The sequence below is a fragment of the Petaurus breviceps genome, unplaced genomic scaffold (assembly GCF_028583685.1).
Source record: "Petaurus breviceps papuanus isolate PSGF00001 unplaced genomic scaffold, PetGlider_PUasm1.0 181, whole genome shotgun sequence".
NCBI lineage: Eukaryota > Metazoa > Chordata > Mammalia > Diprotodontia > Petauridae > Petaurus > Petaurus breviceps.
In genome coordinates, this window is record NW_027185784.1 from 28,355,806 (window position 1) to 28,377,449 (window position 21,644).

Consider the following 21,644-nt stretch of genomic DNA (forward strand, 5'->3'; position numbering starts at 1 on the left):
TCTATCTATCTATCTATCTATCTATCTATCTATCTATCTATCTATCTTATTCCCTCCAACTACCCTAATTCTGAGAAAGGTCTCATGAGTTAGGAATATCGTCTTTCCATGTAGTAATATGAACAGTTCACCTTTAATAAGTTTCTTATGATTTCTATTTCCTGTTTACCTTTTCATGCTTCTCTTGATTCTTATATTTGAAAGTCATATTTTCTCTTCAGCTCTGGTCTTTTCATCAAGAATCCTTGAAAGTCCTCTATTTCATTGAATATACATTTTTCCTCCTGAAGTACTATACTCAGTTTTGTTGTGTAGGTGATTCTTGGTTTTAATCCTAGCTCCTTTGACTCCTGGGATATAATACTCTAAGTTTTCCAGTCACCTTAATGTAGAAGCTGCTAAGTCTTGTATTTTCCCAATACTCATATTGTTTCTTTCTTGCTGCTTGCAATATTTTCTCCTTGACCTTGGAACTCTGGAATTTGGCTACAATATTTGTAGGAATTTTCCTTTTTTCATCTCTTCCAAGGAGTTATTGGTGAATTATTTCAATTTCTATTTTATCCTCTGGTTCTAGAATATCAGGAAAGTTTTCATTGACAATTTCTTGAAAGATGATGTCTCGGCTCTTTTTTTGATCATGGCTTTCTGGTAGTATAATGATTTTTAAATTATCTCTCCTGGATCTACTTTCCAGGTCAGTGGTTTTTCAAAGGAGATATTTCACATTGTTTTCTATTTTTCATTCTTTTGGTTCTGTTTCATAATTTCTTGATTTCTCATAAAGTCATTATCTTCAACTTGTTCCATTCTAATTTTGAAGGAATTGTTTTCTTCAATGAGGCTTTGGACCTCCTTTCCATTTGGCCAATTCTGCTTTTTAAGGAGTTCTCCTCATTGGCTTTTTGGACCCCTTCTGCCATTTGGGTTAGTCTATGTTTAAGGTGTTATTTTCTCCAGTATTTTTTGTGTGTCTTTTTAGCAAGCTGTTAACTTGTGTTTCATGATTTTCTTGCATCACTTTTATTTCTCTTCCCAATTTTTCTTCTACTTCTTTTCCTTGATTTTCAAAATCCCTTTTCAGTCCTACCATGACCTGATACCTATTCATATTTTTTTGAAGGCTTTTGAAGTAGGACCTGAGACCTATTCATATTTTTCTTGAAGGCTTTTGAAGTAGGAATTTTGACTTTGTTGTCTCCTTCAGGTTGTATGTTTTGATCTTCTTTGTCACCAAAGTAAGATTCTATAGTCTGAGATTTTTTCTTCTGCTGTTTGCTCATTTTTCCAGCCAAATACTTGACTGTCTAACTCTTTGTCAAGGTAGAACTCTGCTTCCAGTGGGCATGGGGGTGGTGATGGGTGTACTGTTCCAAGCTTTAGGGGTTTTGTACAGCTGTTTTCAGAGATATCTCTAGGGACCTGTACATTTTCAGCTTTTCCAAGATGCTATGATCAACAGAGAGGTTACTTCTTTCTCAGGCTGTGCTGTGGTCTATGAGGGACCATAAGCACTCTTTTCTGCCTTGGAATTGTGAGGAAGATTCCATCTCCACTGCAGCATAGGCTTTACCACACCATTGCTCCTCAGGCCAGGACTGCCACCCAGGACTGAGACCCAGATCCAAGTACGACAAAGTAGGAGAATACTGCCTCAGTGTCAGCAAAGAGATCCCTTTAATCCACCTCTGATCAGCTGCTCAATCCCACCAATGTCTATGGGCCCAGAGCTCTGGACATAGTTGCTGCTGTTTCTGCCACAACCACTGCCATGCCTGGGGCTGGGGTCTGACCTTTCTCCTCTCTCACCCAGGTCTAACAGAGTTTTCCCACTGACTCTCTACATTGTCTATGGAGTTTATGGTTTGAGAAGTCTGGAAACTGCTTCAGTTGCCAGTGATTTAGTCCCCTGCAGACTGCTCCAGCCAGTCTGTGCCAGCGTGGCCCAATTTGGACTCTTCTCTTCTTCTAGCCTGGTATGATAGACCTTTACTGTCAACCTTATAGGCTGTCTTGGGCTGGGGATTTGTTTTATTCTGTCATTCTATAGCTCTAGAATTTGTTTAGAGTCATTCTTTACAGGTATTTGGAGGGATTTGGGGGAGAGCTCAAGTGAGTCCCTGCTTTTACTTTGCCATCTTGGCTCCACCAAACCCAATTTTTTTTAAGCACAAATTTTCTCCTGGTGATGGTCTATGTCTTTGAAGAATGACTGTCCTGAAAATTGAGATTGCAAGTGATTAAAGACAAAGAAAAAATGTCTCTCTAGACAACAGGGAACCAGTTGTGGTGTAAATGACCCTCATGGAAGAGCTTGTAGTTGGGAAGGGAAGTCAGTGGATCATTTAAATATGTAGGATATATACTTATTGTGTTCACAGTCATGGGGTGAAAGAGCAAGGAAAAGTTATAGTCATATAGAAATATGTAAGAAATAAGTCAAATATGAACAAGATATTTGGGGAAGTTACCTTTAAATTAGAGAAGCAAGCAGAATTTGGTATTGTTATATTTAAAGTGCCGCCTTCACGGAGGTAGAGTCCAGTACTTTTCCAAATATCACCACCTGAAAATCAGGAGGACAGGTAATTCTTTGATTTTCCCTTCCCATCCAGAGTCCTGGCATTGCCTCCAAAAGTCCCCAATTCATCCTTTTTTCCAAATCTCAAATATTTTCATATTTTACCCACACACCTGTATGCTCCCTATCACCTCTGTACAATCCAGACCCTCATGATCTCCAAGAGTCAACTCTAGATTGAGACTATCTCTAAGACAAATATATCTCCAGCATGTCCTTCTGGGGTCATCCAACTGCATAATTTTTTCCAGCACCCACTGTGAACTGATCCCTGCCCTCTCTTCTTCTTACTCTCTTACCATGAACAATTCTCCCTCCTCCTGCCCCACCCCCAGCTTTCCATCAATGATCAATTCTTACTGTGACTGGTGAGATTCATCTCCATGTTGAAAGAGATTGCTGGTGAGTATAAATGAGGGATGGAAGTTTCGTACCCTAATCTGTAGATCTCTGAAGTAAAATCCTTCCTAACATGGGCTAGTTCAGCAGCCAGGCAGAGCAGAATGCTGCTACAGAATCTTCTGAACAAAGGCTTGTCCTGATTGACAATGGGGAGCTTATATTTTTCTATCACCTTCATTAACATTTGGTGTACAGAGTCATAGATGGGGGTTTCTCTTGTAGATATCCTCAGGAAGACTGAATAATCCCCAATGAGCTTCTCTTGCCAATCCCTCAGGAACTTTCCATTCTTCCTTTCCACCTCCTCAAAGAACTGGGTCATAACTAAGCGGAAGTGATAGGTCCTTTGACTAGGTCCAGGGTAATCAAACAGGTTCTTATTTACATATTGACTAAGGATGGATATGCCAAATGGATTGAGAATGTGGTTGCCAGGAAAGTCAGTCAAAACAGACTTGGTTGGGTTCTGTTGGGACCACTCCCAGGCTTGGCCTGCAATCAGTAACCCCCCTCCTTCTGCCACAAACTCCAGAATTTGCTTTGCCTCACTGTCATTGTAGGCCAAGCAGCAGTAAATGCTCATGTCGGAATTCAGTTTGTTTTCCAAACTATAAGTCAGGCCATTATTAGTGATCCAGTGGGCTAGGCATTCACATTCAGTGTTCACTCCAATTCTGCCTGTTTGTTCTCCTTTCAGCCAGTGAATAGCCTTGGTCAGAAAACGGCCCATTTTAGAAGAGAAGAGCAAGCCCTCCTGGGAAAGAACTATCACTCGACCTAGACCATAACGGGCTCCTGCCACAGTACAGTGTAGTTTGGAATTAAGTCCAAGAGGGAAAGCCAAAGACCCATGCACCAACAGTTGAGAGGGAACCCCACACTCTGAGAAGTTCAGCTTTGGGAGTCCATCCAGGAAATTATGTTGGTCTTAGAAGATATCCTCCCCAAACCTGGAAAAGATTTATTTCATATTAGTTCTTAGGGGGAGATAGAAAAGGGAGTGAAGATGGAAGCAAAAGACTTTAGGATAAATATTTAAGATATTGCTTATTAAGGGCAATTAGTTGGATATATGTAGGGTGAGAGTAAGGAATCTGGGATGACCCCTAGACTGTAAGCCTGGTTGGTCATATGGAAATGACTGGGACTTTGTCACATTGCTATATTAAAGAAAGCATTAATATTAAGGAAAGGGAATACAGAATATAACTAGATCTCTAAATATTCCTCCTGATTGTGTGCCTTTTCCTAAGCTTTCCCCAATGTCTGGAATGGTCTCCTAACATGCTTCTTGGCTTCCTGCAAGATTTAGCTTAATTCCCACCTTCTTCAGGAGGCCTTTTCCAGGTCTCCCTTTCCTCTTCACCCTCACTCCCATACCTTCTCTCAGTAATTACCTTTCAGGCATACTGTATGTATCTTGTATATACATAGTTATTTGCATGTTTGGTTCTCCTGTTAGAATGTGAGCTCCTTGGGGCCGGGATCATGCATTTGTATTTCTTTGTATCCCAGGGCTTAGAAAAGTCCCTACCATATAGAAAGTACTTAATACATTAGTGTTGACTGGCAGACTCTATGCTAGATTTTAGAAAAGAAGAATTTTAAAAATTAGGTATAATCCTAAAACATAGATATGTTTTTTTTTCCCTTAAGGTTAGATTCATAGATGAATCAAAGTTCATTTTTTTTGTCAGTTTTGACTCTTGATAACTCGATAGGTTATTAACTCTAATAGATGGTTAGATCTCTAAATAGAGTAGAATATCCCACCAGTTACCCCTTATATTAGGGACTCATCTCAGTGCCTCATTCTGCCTTCCCATTAGGTCAGAGACTTCCATCTCCCTTATTTCTGGTGTAGAAGCTCCTGAGTGAAACAAAATAAGTAATATTGAGATAGAATTCTCTTGCTGCCACTAGACCTGTGAAACTCCATGTCACATGCCTGTTCACCTCTCCTGTTAACTTGCTAATCATCTCTTCTTCACACGATCTCTCATTCTTCAATATTTTTATCCCTACGGACAAATCTGACAACTCAGCTCTGGAAATACTGCTCCAGCAACAAGCATTTATTAAGTACTTGCTATGTACCAGGCACTTTGGTAAGTACTAGATAAATCTTTCTTCTAGATTCTCTGCTCCATAGTAGTAGTGGTTGTTTTCTGTGCCTTTCTTTGGACAACTTTTTCTTGTATATATTTTAAAAATATCAATTCAAATTAAGAATTTATATTTTTAATATCAATTTAAGATGATCAATTAAGTATTTTCTTCACAATAATCCTGTGAGGAATTAATGCATCTTTTGTTATTTTCATCTAGGTGGCAAATAGGTCTATGGACCTGGAGCTAGGAAGAACCTGAGTTCAAAAATGACCTCAGTCACTTAGTAGCTCTATGACCCTGGACTGTCACTTAATCCCTGCCTGCCTCAGTTTGTTATCTATAAAAATGGGGGTAATAATAGAACCTTCTCCCCACTCCCTGCCAAGGGTTGCAATGATCAAATGAGATACTATTTGTAAAGTGCTCTGTAAACCTGAAAACACTACAGACATGTTAGCTATTAATATTTACAATTGAAGAAATTATGACTTGGACAGATGAAGTGATTTGCCCAAGGTTGCAGAACTAGTAAGTTTCAAAGCCAGGTCATGAACTCAGGTTCTTTGCCTTTAAATCTAGTGACTTTTCATCATACTGTGCTGATTCCTCAGAAGGATTTTCTGAAAGATGTTGCTGAATCTTTATGTCCCAGCAAGTTGTCTACTTCACAAGAAAATTGTACATATCTTTTCCATGGTTATTGAGATGGGGACATTATTGACTTGGTACCTGCCAATCACTGTCTCACTTTACCAACTGGATTAGTTCTTTTTAAAAAAGTGAGAAACAATAATCTAGTAGAGACCTTGGTGAACAGCTGGGGGCATTTACGTGGTACAATGTATAGAACACTGAACTTGGAGTCAGGAAGACTCAAATTCAAATTTGACCTCAGAAACTGATTAGCTGTGTGACACTGTGAAGTCAATTGATCTCTATCTACCTCGGTTTCCTCATATGTAAAGTGGAGATTATAATTACACTTACCTCCCTGCAGCCTTAATATTATCTACTACCCTCTTCTCCTTGATACTCTCTTCTTTCTAGGTTTTCACAACCCTTCTCCTCCTACCTATTTAATAGCAGCTTCTCAGTCTTCTTTAATGGATCTTTGTCTAGGTCATGGTCATTAAACATTGGTTTCCCACAGGCATTTATCCTGGATTCCCTCCTGTCCTCTCCTGTCCTTTCCTCTCCTGTCCTCTCCTCTCCTGTCCTCTCCTCTCTTCTCCTCGTCATCCCCTTACCTTTCATTGATTAAATAATCATTTCTATGCTAATGACTCTCAAATCTACTTATCCAACCCTAACCTTTCTGCTAGGGAAGCTTCATGGCATAGTGGATGGAGCACTGAGCTTGAAATCAGGAAAGCTCCTCTTCCTGAATTCAAATCCAGCGTAAAACTCTTACTAGATGTATGACCCTGGACAAATCACCTCGCCTTATTTACCTCAGTTCCTCATCTTTAAAATTAGTTGGAGAAGGAAATGGCAAATCCCTCTAGTATCTTTACCAAGATAACCCCAAATAAGGTTTGAAATGACTGAACAATAAAAACCTCTTTGCTGCCCTCTGGTCTTGTATTCCCAACTACTTATCAAACATCTCAAATTAGATGTTCTATAAACAACTTAAATTCAGTATGTCCAGAACTCAACTCATTATCTCAGAGGCAGCTGGTGATGCAGTAGAGCATTGGATCTGAAGTTAAGCAATACCTGATTTCATATTTGGATTCAGACACTTACTGTCTGTTTCCTCAACTATAAAATAAGAATAATAATAGTATCTACCTTGCATGATTCTTGTGAGGACCAAATAGTTTTAAAGCCCTTAGTATAATGCCAGACATATAATAAGCACTATGTAAATGCTTATTCCCCTTTCTTCCCCACTTCCTTTTCCCCCAAGTCCCCTCCAAACTTTACTATTACTATAAAGGACACCACTATACTCCCAGCTACTGAGATTTCCAACCTAGGTGTCATCCTCTACTTCTCATTCTGTCTAGGTTCCCTCCCCCCAATCCAATGTATTGCCAAGGCCTATTAATTTTACCTACTTAACCTCTCATATATGCCATTTTTTCTTCTCTGACACTCACCACCCTGTCGTAGGTTTAGACTTTCATGCTTGGACCATTGGAATAGACTGCTGGTTGGTTTCCTTACTAAAAACTTCAGATCATCCTCCACTCAGTTGTTAAAATGATCTTCCTAAACTGCAGATCTGATCATGTAACCCACCTACTCAGTAAACTCCAGTGACTCCCTGTTGCCTCCAGGGTCAAATATAAAATCTCCCGTTTGGCATTCAAAGCCCTTTATAGCCTGTTTCCACACACAGTCCAAACACTTTCAGTCTCCTTACATCTTACTCTCCTCCTTGTATTCTACAATATATTGACACTGGCTTCCTTGCTATTCCCAATTAATATACCCAATCTTTCAACTCCTAGCATTTTCACTGACTGTAACCTGTGTAATGGAGCACTCTCCATCTCCTGGCTTCTTCCTTCAAGTGCCAATCAACATTCCACCTTCTACAAGAAGCCATCCTTAATCCCTCTTAATTCTAGTGGCTTTCCCTCTGTTTATCATTTCCATTTTATTTTGTATATATTTTGTTTATACATAGTTGTATTCATTTTGTCTACCCCATTTGATTATGAGCAAGATCTGTCTTTGACCTTTCTTTATACGCCCAATGCCTAGCACAGTGCCTGGGACATAATAGCTTATTGAGTTATTGACTTATGGACAGGCCACCTCTCATGATTATTGTGAGGATCAAAAGAGACAATATTTGTAGATGCTTCATACAATGCCTGGCACAGAGTAGGCCCCTGGTAAATATTTCCTTTCTTCCTTCCTAGACTTAGAGTCAGGAAGCACTAGGTTTGAATCTAGATCCTTATGCTTACTGTGTAATTATAGACAGTTCACTTAGCCTTTATGAGTCTAGTTTCCTTATCTGTAAAATGGGCTGTGGCACCTACCTGAATTAAGAAAATGTATATAAAGTATGTTGTGACTCTTAAAGCACTTCTGTATCAGCTGTTACTTTCCTTTATGTTCAGTGCGGCCAAAGTTGTTGATAATCTGAACAACTACCCTTCCTCATTTCTAACATAAATTTCTGACAATGATCTTCAGATTGGTCCCCAGCTACCTTCTTCTGTGTATCCATACCTTCCTAGCCCAACTGAACTTTCCAGTTAAAATGAACAATTCTCAACATCTAGCCTTTGCTGAGCTTTCATTTATCTTATCCAATATCTTACCTCTTCTGTCCTCCAAATTAAAGTTTAGACTACTTTTTTTGGGTAGCCTTCCTGAATGAACTCAACCCACTTGTTCATTTGGCAACAAATTCTTTGATATCTCCTGCTCTCTGGCAGTTTTATAAATACACAGTTCATTCAAACCGGTTTCGTGCCTATGGGCATATATCTCCTTTCTAAGACCAGAAGCTTGATGGTGGGGAATGGCATGTAATTTGACTCACATCTAGTATAGAGACTTCTATTGGGGGATTATACTTACTTGACTACAATAGGAATCTCAGGTATCTTCTCACAGAATTTAAGCGACCCGGTGTCTGCTTGGATTTCAGTGAAGTATATACCAGTCACACTAGTTACATGGTTCCCAGGGAAGTTGAATAGAACCTTGTGACCATGTTCCTTTGCCCATTGCCAAGCAGAGCCTCCAATGAGCAATCCCCCACCATTCTTTACAAATTGAACCAGCTGTTTGGGAGAGGTGATATTAATGGCATTAGTGCAGAAAACCTTCAGAGAGTCCTGGAAGTTGTTGACATTCTGTATGTCAATGTCAATGTCATGGAGTATACCAGACAGACGTTCTACAGATTTGTGCACCCCAACAGTATATCCTTTGTAGTGGCTGAGCCATTTCACAGCATTTTGGAGAAAGGGGGCCATTTTGGCATCCTGCAGGTAGCCTTCATGTGACAGGACCACTATGCGGCCATGACCATAGTGGGAAGCAGTAATGAGGACCTGGTGACTTTCATTCACCAGCACTGGGAAGGAAGCTTCACTAATAAGAAGGAGTTCAGAAGGGATGAGGCCACTTGGGAGCTCCCAGCTCTTCAACCCTTTCACCAGACACTCAAAATCGGTTGAGAGATTCATCACCATGGCTCTTTCACCTGATATAGGGAGAGAAGCAAAGACTCAGTTTGGTAACATCATGAAATGGCATCATGCACAAAGATACAGCATGGTACTACCTGAAATGGAATTGGATTTTTGCATCAGAAATTCTGTTTTCAGATATCATGTCTGTTACTACCTGCGTGGGGTGGTGATGGGAATTGGGAAGAGGGAGAGGTAGGATGACAGTGCCCTGAGATCAGAAAAGCCTGCAGTTCTTGTTTGGGCTACCAGTCACAAGCCCAGAACAGTTCTAGACATCCAGACAACTGAGATGAGAAGAAAGTTTGTGAATCAGGCTCAAAATGCAGATATCAGAAGAAAGAAAAGTGAAAAAGGTACTGACTCAAATGAGAAGACCTGGGCTCAATTCCACCTCTGATATTTATTAACTATTTGACGTTGCTCAGTTCATTTCATCTCCCTAGGCCTCGATTTCCTCATCTATAAAAGAGGGGTTTGATTAAATGGCCTTTGGGGTCCCTACCTGTACTAAATCTATGATCTATGACCCAAGATAGGTAATCAGATCCCCCAGGACACAGTGGAGTGTGTGTGTGCGTGCGTGTGCATGCAAATTCCTTTTTACTTCATTTCCATCCTTTTTCTTCTTAACTCACTTCTATAATTTGACTATTCCCTCTGTCCTCTGTCTCCATGGAAATTGTAGTTTCCAAAGTTATAAATGACCCCATAATCACTTTATCAGTGCTCATTCTCCTTGACTGTTCTCCAGCCTTTGGCACTCCTTTTCCTCCTTGAAAAAAAAATCCACTTTATTGGTTCCTTAATTTGGACACTACTACACATCTCCCCTCTTAAGAACATTCATTTCTGGTGCTTCTTTTTCTTCTTTTGCCTTGTCTTCATTAAGCAACTTTCCTCTTCATGTGAGTTTAGTCAGGACACAGCAGAGAAGTTCAGGATGCAGAGTGAGTGGAATAGAGGAAAGAATGGGAATAGTGAAACAAATCTGCCATCAACCATTCCACTACCACTTTTGAATGTATGTATGTCTATAGTGTATTGATATGGGTGGAACCACAGATAGCCATATGTGAAAAAGTGTGAAAGCACTTCTAGAGTTTCACGCAATTTTAGTCTTCAATTTCTCAGAACTAAAAATGGACCAGGGAACATTAAATCCAACCAATACCTGTATATAAATTATTTTGACAATATGTCTGATGAGTTTTGTGTTCTAGAACTATTCTTTTCTCGGTGCTGCTCGTGACTTTATCAGCTTTTATTTTTTTCCTCTGCCATATCAAAAAGATGACTCATATTAATCCTGTATCCACTAAAAAACTTATGTACAAAATACCATCTATCAAACCATCCTTTCTTTATGAGTTGCTCATTCTTTTTCTACTATAGTGTAAGAATTTGATTAATCCTTATTAAATTTATCTTATTATTTTCAGTCCAGCATTCTAGATAATGATTATCTTTTGGGTTTTAGTTATGTTATACAGTATATTAGCTATCATTTTCACCTCTGTCTTTATCCAAATCACTGATAAAAATCCTAATCAGCATAGGACCAAGAACAGATTCACTAGGCAGTTCTACTAGAGAAAATGGTACCAAAAATGACTTTGAACCATTAATGATTATCCTTTGCATTTTGTCTTTCAGTTATTTCACATACTCCTAATTGGCCATCATTTAGCCTATGTCTTTGTTTTGTATACAAGGATAATTCCCTTGTATTCTAATATCCATTCTCCTTGAATCAGAGTTGAGGCAGCTGCCAGGGTGGAGAGTATATGGATCTCATTCCACAAAACAGGAGAAAGTTGGAAAGACAGTCTGGCTGAGAGACTCAACATAAACATTAAACTGATATTCCACTGGATCTTTACAGTCAAAGATGAATCGCAGATGCATTTTGCCTCTCTTCAAGCACCTAGCATAGTGTTCTGCACTCAGAACCAGTAGATGTGCTTAAATGTTTTTTGAATCATTTGTCAGATCAACATGAAATTGTGGAAGAAGAATAGAACTTGGAGTCATATTTTAATACTGACCCTGCCTCTATCTATGTGATCGGAAATTGTGATATCTCTTTATTGTTACTGAAAAACAAAAATATACCTGAAACTTGACTGGAAAATAATGACATGATTAGAAGTTAAGAAAGCAGCAGAGAGATTGAGAGAATTAGAGTGGCAGGGAGGAAAATACAAAAGACAAAGGGATCAGTACCTAGCCTCTGCCTTGGGAACTGTTTCCTCCCATTTTAGCACACACACTATCCATATATTATACACACATCCCATCTCAACCCCCATGGATACATAAATATATCTTATTACCATTGATTATCTGGTTTTATGGACCGTTATGCAAAGAACATGACAGAATCATATAATTTTAGAGTCAGGAGCAGTTATCATCTCTATAGTGTCTCTAACAGGTGGGTTTATGTCTAGGGTCAAAGTACTCCAAGTCAGGTCCATTGCTGGAGAGTTCTAGTTGACAAAGAATTCTTCCTTACATTAGGCCCAAATCTGCTTCCCTGTACCTTTCATCTAATGGTCTTGATTTTGCCTTTCAGCATAAAACTGGACAAATCAAATTCTTCTTCTTTAAGAAAACTCTCTATATAACAATGATAGGGATAGTGTCTTCTTGCCTCTTGCCAGCACTCTGTACCACCCCTTCCCACTCCCAACCTTTCTTATCTTTTTGGTGGGATAGAAAATTTGCTCCCATCCTAGAGAAATTCAGGGAAGAAAACTCACCCTTCTATCCTGGAATTTCAGCTCAGCACTTGGAAGAAGACATATGTCTCAAGAATAGCAAATCTGGAGAGTTGAAAATAAGAGGGATGGGGTGGGTGGAGGAATAAGAAGAATGGGAGGAGGAAAGAAAAGGAGGAGTCACATTTAGGTGCCTCCTCTTTCTTAAATCCTACTGGGTTTGAATGAGGATATGAAGGTGGTACAGGGTGCTATGACTAGACCAGGCCTGTGTCGACCTGAGCTTACCTTCCAGCAGGTGTCTCCCCTGAACCATTTACTCATGCAACTACAAAACAGAGATTTCAATGATTTAGCAATTCGGGGCCCAAAAACAACTTTTAAACTCCTTAGCCTGACAATAAAGGCTCACTGCTATTTAATGCCATTCAACTTTTCTAGTCTTATTTCATATTAATCTCTTTCATGTACTCTAAACTCTACCCAAATTGGGTGGAATCATGAAGCCTAACAGGTTTATATTTTATTCTAGGGGAAATAAAGAAACATCAAAGGTTTTAGAGCAAGGAAGTAGCATGCAACTCAAGAAGTTTATTTTGGCAACTGAGAAAAATTCATAGAAGAGTGGGAGAGATTGGAAGTAAATAGGCCCATTAAGAGTCTGTCCTCTGTGAAATGTGGGAATTAAACTATATGAACTCTTGGTTAATTCTGGCTCTAAAATTCTATGATACTATGAGCTAGATGAGAGTTGATGAGGTCCTGAAATATGTTGACTGTGTAAGTGAAGAGGAGGATACAAATGAAAGAAAAATTGTGTTGGCAAAAGAAGCAAATGAGGGGATATAGAGGATGAGGAGACGAAAGAGTCAAAGAGAGCCCCCAAATGTCTAGACTGGGTGACTGGGAGGATCAAGAGACCATTAAGAGTAACAGGGAGGCTGGAAAAAGAGCCACATCTTTTTTTGAAGGAAGAGATGATGAGATTTCTTTTGACAAGCTGAGTTAAAAGTTTTGGCAGAATATACAGGTGGAAAGATTCTCCTGGTAGTTGAAGATGGAGAACTCCAGCTCAGGAGAGAGATGGAGACAAGATACATACACATACATACATACATGTATATATATATATATACATATATATATATATTCACACACATATATTTGGGAAGAATTATATGCTTAGCAGTGGTTATTGAAGATTCAGGAGTAGATGAAATAATCTGTAAAGGTTATACATAGTTTTAATTTCATGTTGTTTCTCACATAATTTTATCTTTTTCCCCAAAGGACAGGACCAGTTCATACTTCCACGAACTGCGTAATATTTTGCCTGTTGTCTAACAATCCAACCATATTTTTCTCTTAACCTCTTTGATGGACATAAGATGAAATTCATGAATTATTTTAATCTGCTTTTCTCTTATTATTAGTGATTTATAATTTTCATGCCTGTTGATAGGTTGAAGTTATTCATCAGAGACTTGTGTTAATATTATTTGACTACTTTCCTTTTGAGAAATGCCATCTTGGTATTATGTAATTGTTTCAATTCTCTATACCTCTTAGAATCAGACTTACCAGATATTTAATGCAGAACTTCTTCCCCATTTAGTTTTTTGGGAGGTTGCTTCATTGATTTTGTTTATGCAAAATATTTCAAATTTTATGCAATAGGTATTTTCTATTTTGTATTATATATAATATAGTTAAATGTATGATATATAGTTATACTATATGATATATAATACATATAGTACAAAAGAGCAAAGTACTCCACAGAGAGAGTAACTTGGATCCCAACCAGAAGGGTATGAGATTAGCTTGGAACTTGTTGTGGGTCAGTAATTTAGTTTTATGGACTTATCTCCAGAGCTTTCAATGGCTCCAGACAATAAAGAATTTCTACACCAAGCGGAACTATGTAAACTAGTTAAGATTAGAATGGACAGTGAAGGAGGAAGATTCTTGCTTCAACATGATTTTCTAGGAAAACTAGAAAGCTGTCTTTCTCTCCACCCATATATGTAGATGTATGCAAGTATCTATACATACATGTGTTTGTGTACATATATATATATATATAGCTTTCATAAAACAAGAATACTTTTTATATCCAAAACTTTCTATAAATATGTACATACATATGTGTATGCATATACACACATATACATGTATTATTAAGCTTTGTTATATAAAGCTTTCTAGTTTTATGAAAGCTCCATAGGTGTATACCTATTAAATTTTCTAATTTTTGTAGAAGATCTTGTTGAAACAGGAATCTTTTCCCTTCCCTATCTATTCCAATCTCCAGGAGTTCATACAGTTCTGAGTTTTGAAGGTTTCTGTTGTCTAAAGTCAATGAAAGGTTTAGTGATATGTCCATAATAATGAACTGCTGACCCACAGTACAAGAATTGAACTAATATCATGTCTCCCACTTGGGATCCAGGTTATTGTTTCTATGGGATACTGCATTTTTTAGAAGGATGCTATGTGTTTCACTACCTCCTGATTTTATAGCAATCCTTCTCCCTATTTCTGAAGCCTTTGTGCCTATATGGAACTAATCATTACACTCAGCAAAGTGGTTACTGATAAAGCAGCTTTCATCTTGATAATCTTTCCTTTTCATTCAAGGGTCTGCTTCAATGACCTTTTTCTTATTTATTTGTCTTCTATGTATGGGCATGGCTCCTGATCATACCCTTGATGTAGTATTAAGTCCCTTGGACATATATTCATAACTCAACTCTCTGTTCAGGTACTCACCCCTTTCTGCACAGTTGTGAATTACATCTATCATATCATCCTTTTCCTTTCCAAGAGAACTAAAGAAAAATTGTCCAGGGAGAAGATTAAAATAACATCCTTTTCTAGGTTATTTTTTCTTGTGTCAGAAGTTCTATTCATTTCATCAAATATTTATATGCTTTGTATGTATATAATATTGTACTAGGTTCTGAGAAAAATACATATTCACTATGCTCATAGGGTTTGCTGCCTTAGATGCTTGTTCTAGAATTATCACACAATAATGCACAATAGCTCCGTTAATGTGGTGCAATAGAAAATACTATCAAAGGTCCGAGGGGAACACTCATTCCTGACATGGTAGATTGGGAAAAGTTTCATTGAGTAGGAAGAGGAGGTGAAGGCACAAAACTGATGATATTCCCAGCTTTCCCTCCCCAACTACTCTTCTTCCAGAAGCACCTCATTAAATGAGGAACATCTTGGATAGACTGTGTGGAATTCTTAGTCTTTATTTCTTCTTGTGATGTCCATTGTCTATTTTAGACTCCAGTTGTTTCCACACCTCACTGGAGTTTTCATTGTCTAGAAGAAGATAAATTACAATTATATATGACATCTTTATATTGTTAATGTGAATTTCTATGATTATCTCTTTTCCCAAAGGAAATATATATATATGTATGTATATTTTATAGTCTCTTATTGAAAAGTCATTGCCTTACCATCTCAACAAAGTCCTCCAGAAAATTGCTTGGTGGAGTGTTGAATGAAATTTACATGCAATAACAAGTTTTATCCAACAAATATTTCTCCATTGGGTATTTTAGCCAGAGCCCTGACAATAATGAGGTATCATGGATATACAATCCTGTCACAGAAATTTAAATGTGGAAGAGACCTGAGAAGTCATTCAATTCAGTTACCTTGTGATACAGATGGCATAATGGATAGTATGGCATCTGAAGTCAGGAAAACCTCAAATTCAAATCTAGTCTCAGATACTTAGTTGTGTGACCCTAGGCAAGTCACTTACCCTCTATCTGCCTTGGTTATCCAATTTATAAAACAGGAATTTTGATCTCACCTACTTTCCAGGATTAATGTGAGAGTCAAATAAGGTAATATTTGCGAAGTACTTTGCAAAATTTAAAGAGTTATGTAAATGATAGCTATTATTATGCATATAGGTGAGGAAAAGAGGATCCAGCCAGTGGATTTATCTTAGATAAAATTAGAGACAAAGAAAAGCCTAGAACCCAAGTCTTCTGACTTCAAATCCAGTATTCTATATAATCTAAACTATTTCCTAAGTCCTAGACCCAAGTTATTAAGTGCCTGCTGGACATCTCCAATTGGATGTCCTATAGGCACCTCATAACCAAAATACTTGAAATAGAATTTTCTATCCTTTACCTCAAGCCTATCTTTTCTCCAAACTTCTCTGTTTCTTTTAATGGTCCCACCATCTAATTACCTGGACTTGCAACCTCTCATTCATTCTTGATTCTTCCCTTTCTATCAACTCCTATATATAAAATCAGTGGCAACAGTTTATTAATTTTGTCTCCATAGCATCTTTCATATGTCTCCCTTTTCCCTAGTTCAGGCCCTCATCATCTCTTGCTTAGATTAGGGAAAGAGCTTTCTGATTGATTTTCTCCCCCTTCAATTTCTCCCTTCCCCATTTAACCTCCACATAACTGCCAAATTGCTATTTATAAAATATAGATCTGGTGATATTATTCCTCCCTTTCCCCCAAAATTGTCAATGGCTTCCTGTTATCTTTAGGATAAAACACAAAATCCTCAGCCTAGCATTTAAAATTCTTCACAATCTTGTCTATCCAGTCTTATTTTATATCATACAGTCTGTTTTAGTCCAACTGTCTGTTTGTGACAGTCTATCTTCCACCTTTGCAAAGTGTTTTCTTAAGTCTGAAATTCACTCCCTTCTCACTTCTGCTTCAGGGATATTTTGGTTTCCATTAAAGTATAAGTGAAATCACAGTCTTTGATAGAAATGTCTTCAGTGGTCATCTAGTCCAACCCATCTATGAAAAAAAAATCCCCTCTATAATATACTTTCTAAGTTGTCACCTAGCCTTTGTTTGAAAACCACTAATGAGGAACATCCACAGGCATTCCATTTTTGAGCAACCCTAATTGGTATTGAGTTTTTCCTGACATCAAGTAAAAAATTTCCTTAATGCAACTTCTACCCACTGTTTCTGAATCTGCACTCTGTGGCTAAACAGAACAAAACTAATTCTTCCTCTATATTGAAGCTTCCAGTACTTGAAAAGAATTACAATTTCCACCTTGAGTCCTTCCTTCTTCAGGTTAAATCCCCTGTACAAAAGGCCAAGAGAACACCAGGTAGGAAAGAGCAACTGATTGATGGAGAGATAGTTAACCAAAGCAATTACACTGGCAAACTTTAAGTTAAGGGTGAAATTGAATGGGAAAAAGATTTTTTTTAACAATTTGAGGGATTTATCAGAAGATTAACAAAAGGTTGAATCATATAGGTTAAAGATAATAAGAGAGAATATACATAATTTGATGTGAGGTTTCTATTTGTCACCTGTATCTCTGGGTTTAATGCTTATTTATTTAATATTTAAATTCTAGTAAGTAAATTAGTCAAAATATTTTTTAACTAAATAAATAACTGTGTAATTAAAAGCAGAATTTGAGAATCAGGTTCTGGAGGAGAGTCCATCAGATTATAACCCATTTTAATTTAAGAGTGTAATGCCCCTCTATTTTGCCTGCATGAATATAGTACCACCTAGTGGCAATGGGAGCCTATTTTGCAAAGAATGATGTATGACTACTAAAAATCTCTACTAGAAAATGAAAGTTTGGTTGACAACTTGAGATATAGGTAGTAAATGGAAGAGTCAGGGCTAGATCCCAGACCTTCTGATTCCTTATTCAATGCTCTTTCCATTGGGGAAAAGACCATCTGTTGGGGGAAAAGAGTAGGATCAAAAAGGCATAAAGATCAAGCATGGATAGGATGAGGATAAAGGTCTAAAGTCAGGAAGACTCATTTACATGAGTTCAAATCCAATTTCAGATACTTACTAGATGTGTGAAATTGGGCAAGTCACCTAAACGTGCTTGTATAAATTGTCATTTGCAAAATGAGCTGGAGAAGGAAATGGCAAACCATTCCAGTATCTTTGCCAACAAAACCCCAAATGGGTTCATGTAGAGGTGGACATAACTGAAAAAATTATTTAACTAAACCATCCTTTCTTTATTTAGGGGGGGAGGGCACTGGATTTGTCAGAAAACCTTGGTTCCAATCCTAGATTTGCTACTTATCACCTGTGTAAACTTAACCAAGTTATTTGAATTCCATTGGCTTTACTTTCCTTGTCTGTAAAATTAGGAGGTTGAACAAAATCTCTATGATTCCCTCCAGGTTTATATCCTATGCCCGCCATTGAATTTAAAGTGACTCAGTAAAGAGAGAGACTGAATTTGCTCTCCCTTTTATAGTCCTAGTGGTAATGTTTATGCTTAACTCCCTTTTGGAGAAGTGATACTCTGCAACTGATTTTGTCCAGTGAGGTTAGTATTCCCATCATCATCATTAGGCCCCTGTAGATTGTAAGTATTAGTGTTGTTATATGTGATGCAATTTTGTTTTTCTTTGTTTGGATTTCTCTGTTTGCCCCTAGTTTTTGGATTACCTTTATATCTGGCTATACAGAAAATTTGATTTCTCTTCTTAAGAAGAGACATTCTGCTTCTGTATCCTGTTTAAACTGAATCTCTCTTTCTTTCAATTCCCTTGGACATGGAGGAAACAATGTCCTGTCTAATTTCCAGGTTCTTCCATCTAATTCAGGTTGAGTTATACCTAAGAGGGTTCCTTGTTTTTTGGAGCAGTAGAATAAGTTTTAATCAGTGTGGTACAAAGAAAAAAGCCATACATGTGACTGGTCATGAAATCAGAACATTTGGGTTTGAGTCTTGATTCTGCTACTTACTAGCTCTCTGACCATAGGCAAATTACATACCTCTCTCAACATCTTTAAAATGGAGATCATAATACTTCTAATTACTATACAAATTTATGACTACTCAAATGAGCAATTATTATTCTCCCAACCATTTTTTACTGAGATATTCTTCAATTGTCTTTCTGGTTCTGCCTCTTTCCTATCTTCCTGTTACTTTTCTTTTATTACTCACTATCCTCCATTTCCCCTGGAAATATGGTTAATAAGACCACCCTATTGCTTAGTCACCTTCCTTCAGTCTAAATCATTCTTTATTTCAATTATTCTTCCAGATAATCCATTTACTTCTTCAAAAATTCAAGTCCAGTTAATCAGCAAAGCACAGAATCACAAAATTTTGGAGTTGGAGGGTACCTCGGCATCATCTAGACCAATCCCAAAGGCATTCCCTGTGATAGCATGTATGCCATGTGATCATCCAGCCTTTGATAGAACTAAAATGAAGAGAAATTCTACCCTCCATGGAAGTCTATTCCGCTTTTGAAAACCTGTAGTTGTAAGGAAGATTTTCCTGACATGAAACCTAAATGCCTCTTTGCAATTTTCACCCATTCCTCATGGTTCTGTTCTCTGGGACCAAATAGAACAAGACTAATCCCTCTTCATATGACTGCCTTTCAAATACATGAATGCAAGTTCCATGTCCTTCCTTAATCTTTTCTTTTGTAGGCTAAACATCCTCATTTCCTTCCACCCATTTTCATGTGCTATGGCCTCCATGTCCTTCTCCAGTTGATGATCTCCAGTTGATTAATGCCCTTCTTAAACTTTGATGCTCAGAATTGAATATAAAACTCCAGGCATGATCTGATCAGTGAGGAATCTAGATAAACTCTTCTTGTAGAGAGACTTCTTTCTTCTTGGAAGTCATGCCCCTCTTAATCGAGTCCAAGATTTTAGTAGTTTTTTAGGTTTCCACACCATGATACTGATTCATATTCAGCATATGCTGAACAATACGGTCCACTAAAAACTGCAATTTAGAGGCAAAGAACATGGATTAAAATCCTTGCTCTGCTCTGTTGCTCTCTATATGACTTTGTGTATCACCTAATCACATTGGGCCTCAGTTTCCTAATTTGTAAAGTGAGGAGGTTCTTCTTTGCCTCAAAATGTTGTATTTTGAACTTGCTTTCCAATGTACCATGATATAATAGACTTGTAAATTTAGAGCTGAAGAGACCTTAGAGATAATTGAAGCCAGCACCCTCATTTTAGGGGTGAGGAACTTAAGACCCAGGGAGGCAATTGCTTTTCCCAGGTCACATAGCTAACAAATGCATGGGTAGGGACTAGAATCCAGGTCTTCCTGACTCCAAATCTAGAACTAGTTACACCATATCACATTATTACTCTGTCTCCTCTAGAGATGACCATGGGGGTGCTTAGTTAACATTTTTCTTCTTAATCATATATCTGGAAAATACTTACCTCTGTTCTTTATGTTTTTAACCTTGTGCTATTTTGTATTTAGGCTGATTATTCTTTTGGTGTTATTTGTGGTATGTAGTATAAGTTGCTGATCTAAACCTTATTTCAGCCAAACTATCTTCTCATTTTCCTGTTAGTTTTTGTCAATGAGAGAGAATGTCCCCAAGTAGATTGGATTCTTTGTCTACTGAGCACTAGACTTCTGAATGAAATGTTTTTCCCCAAAGAGGCTATAAGGAAATGTCAGTCAATAGTGCATTCTGGAAAGATTTGTGATGTCTGAATAGAGGATGGGGAGAAAAAAGGACTAACAGTTTATTTTTTTCAGAGACAATATAACTTTTAACTTAAGGAGAAATTAAACAAAAATTTTGCAAGATTTTCATTGGTATTGTGAATGAACTTCATTTCCAGAAGAGGAGAAAATTCATCTGTTGTTATACTGAGGGTTTAAGGAGAGTGATGTCTGTTTTTTTTGCTGCATCAATATATTATAAATTATCTATGTCTTTGCTTTTTTATTTGAAATTATATTTTTCAGTAATTTAAATATTTAGTCATAAGTGATTAAATGATTTAGCATATAGTTATATATATATAAGTAACTAGAAAGGAGGTTCTAGTTTATACAATAGATAATGTTTAATGAACAGGGGAAGGGGTTTGAGTTAATTGATTAAAGAAAAAGAGGTTTCAAATTTATTAATTAAAAATATCAAAACCACACCCAAATTCTGGCTTTGGGGGATTATAAGATTGAATATGGAAATGAATCAAGCGACAGTCTGAGAAGTGATCTATAAGCGAAGTCCAGTCAACAATGCTTTCCATCAATGGTTTGCTTTTTCCTTCTCTAGTGTGTCCCCATTTTTACAGATGAAGAACTGAGGTAAAATGGAGTTAAGTGACATGCCCAGGCTAATATAGCTAGTAAGTGACTGGAGCCAAATTTGAACTCAGATCCTCTTGACTCCAGACCTAGTGCTTTATCTACTAGACTACCTCATTGCCATATATGTACATCTATATCTATCTTTATCCATATCTATATTCATACATACATAATACATAGCTATCTAACTATATCTATATCTATATGAATTCCCCAGAACAGGACACCTCAAACTTCCAAACTAGCCTAAGCTAAATTATAATCTGACCATTCTAATGTTTGTGAGTAGCACTTCCATGAAATTATTTTCCTCTTGCCCTGAATAAGAATGATGACTTTCCTTTAGTGCATAACACCTCCAAATTTGAGATGAACTCACCTAGGTCTCTTGACTTTGTTCACTGGTCTATTCTTTCAATTGTAGGGTCACTCTCAGCCAATCTTTCTTCTTCTTGAGCTACTAGTAAAAAATGTTATTCAACTGGTTCCTAGGACCTTTTAGTTGAATCCTTCTAGTTTCTGGTTTTCTTATTACCCATTCACTCT

General features: G+C 37.5%; 2 protein-coding genes across 8 annotated transcripts in view; one reads left to right on the forward strand and one right to left on the reverse strand.

Moving 5' to 3' along the window:
• Positions 1 to 12,197, reverse strand: part of LOC138160702 (TRPM8 channel-associated factor 2-like) — a 27,769-nt gene extending 15,572 nt beyond the window's left edge. The window contains exons 1-4 of the mRNA XM_069087452.1: positions 12,024 to 12,197; positions 8,642 to 9,272; positions 2,942 to 3,933; positions 2,472 to 2,566 (exon numbers count right to left, since the gene is read on the reverse strand). Of these exons, the coding sequence (XP_068943553.1) occupies positions 2,472 to 2,566; positions 2,942 to 3,713 (867 nt within the window). The 5' untranslated portion in view covers positions 3,714 to 3,933; positions 8,642 to 9,272; positions 12,024 to 12,197. The remainder of the gene's footprint in view (positions 1 to 2,471; positions 2,567 to 2,941; positions 3,934 to 8,641; positions 9,273 to 12,023) is intronic.
• The window catches only part of LOC138160705 (olfactory receptor-like protein OLF3), a 650,404-nt gene that overhangs the window by 541,161 nt on the left and 87,599 nt on the right, over positions 1 to 21,644 (forward strand). The window lies entirely within an intron of this gene.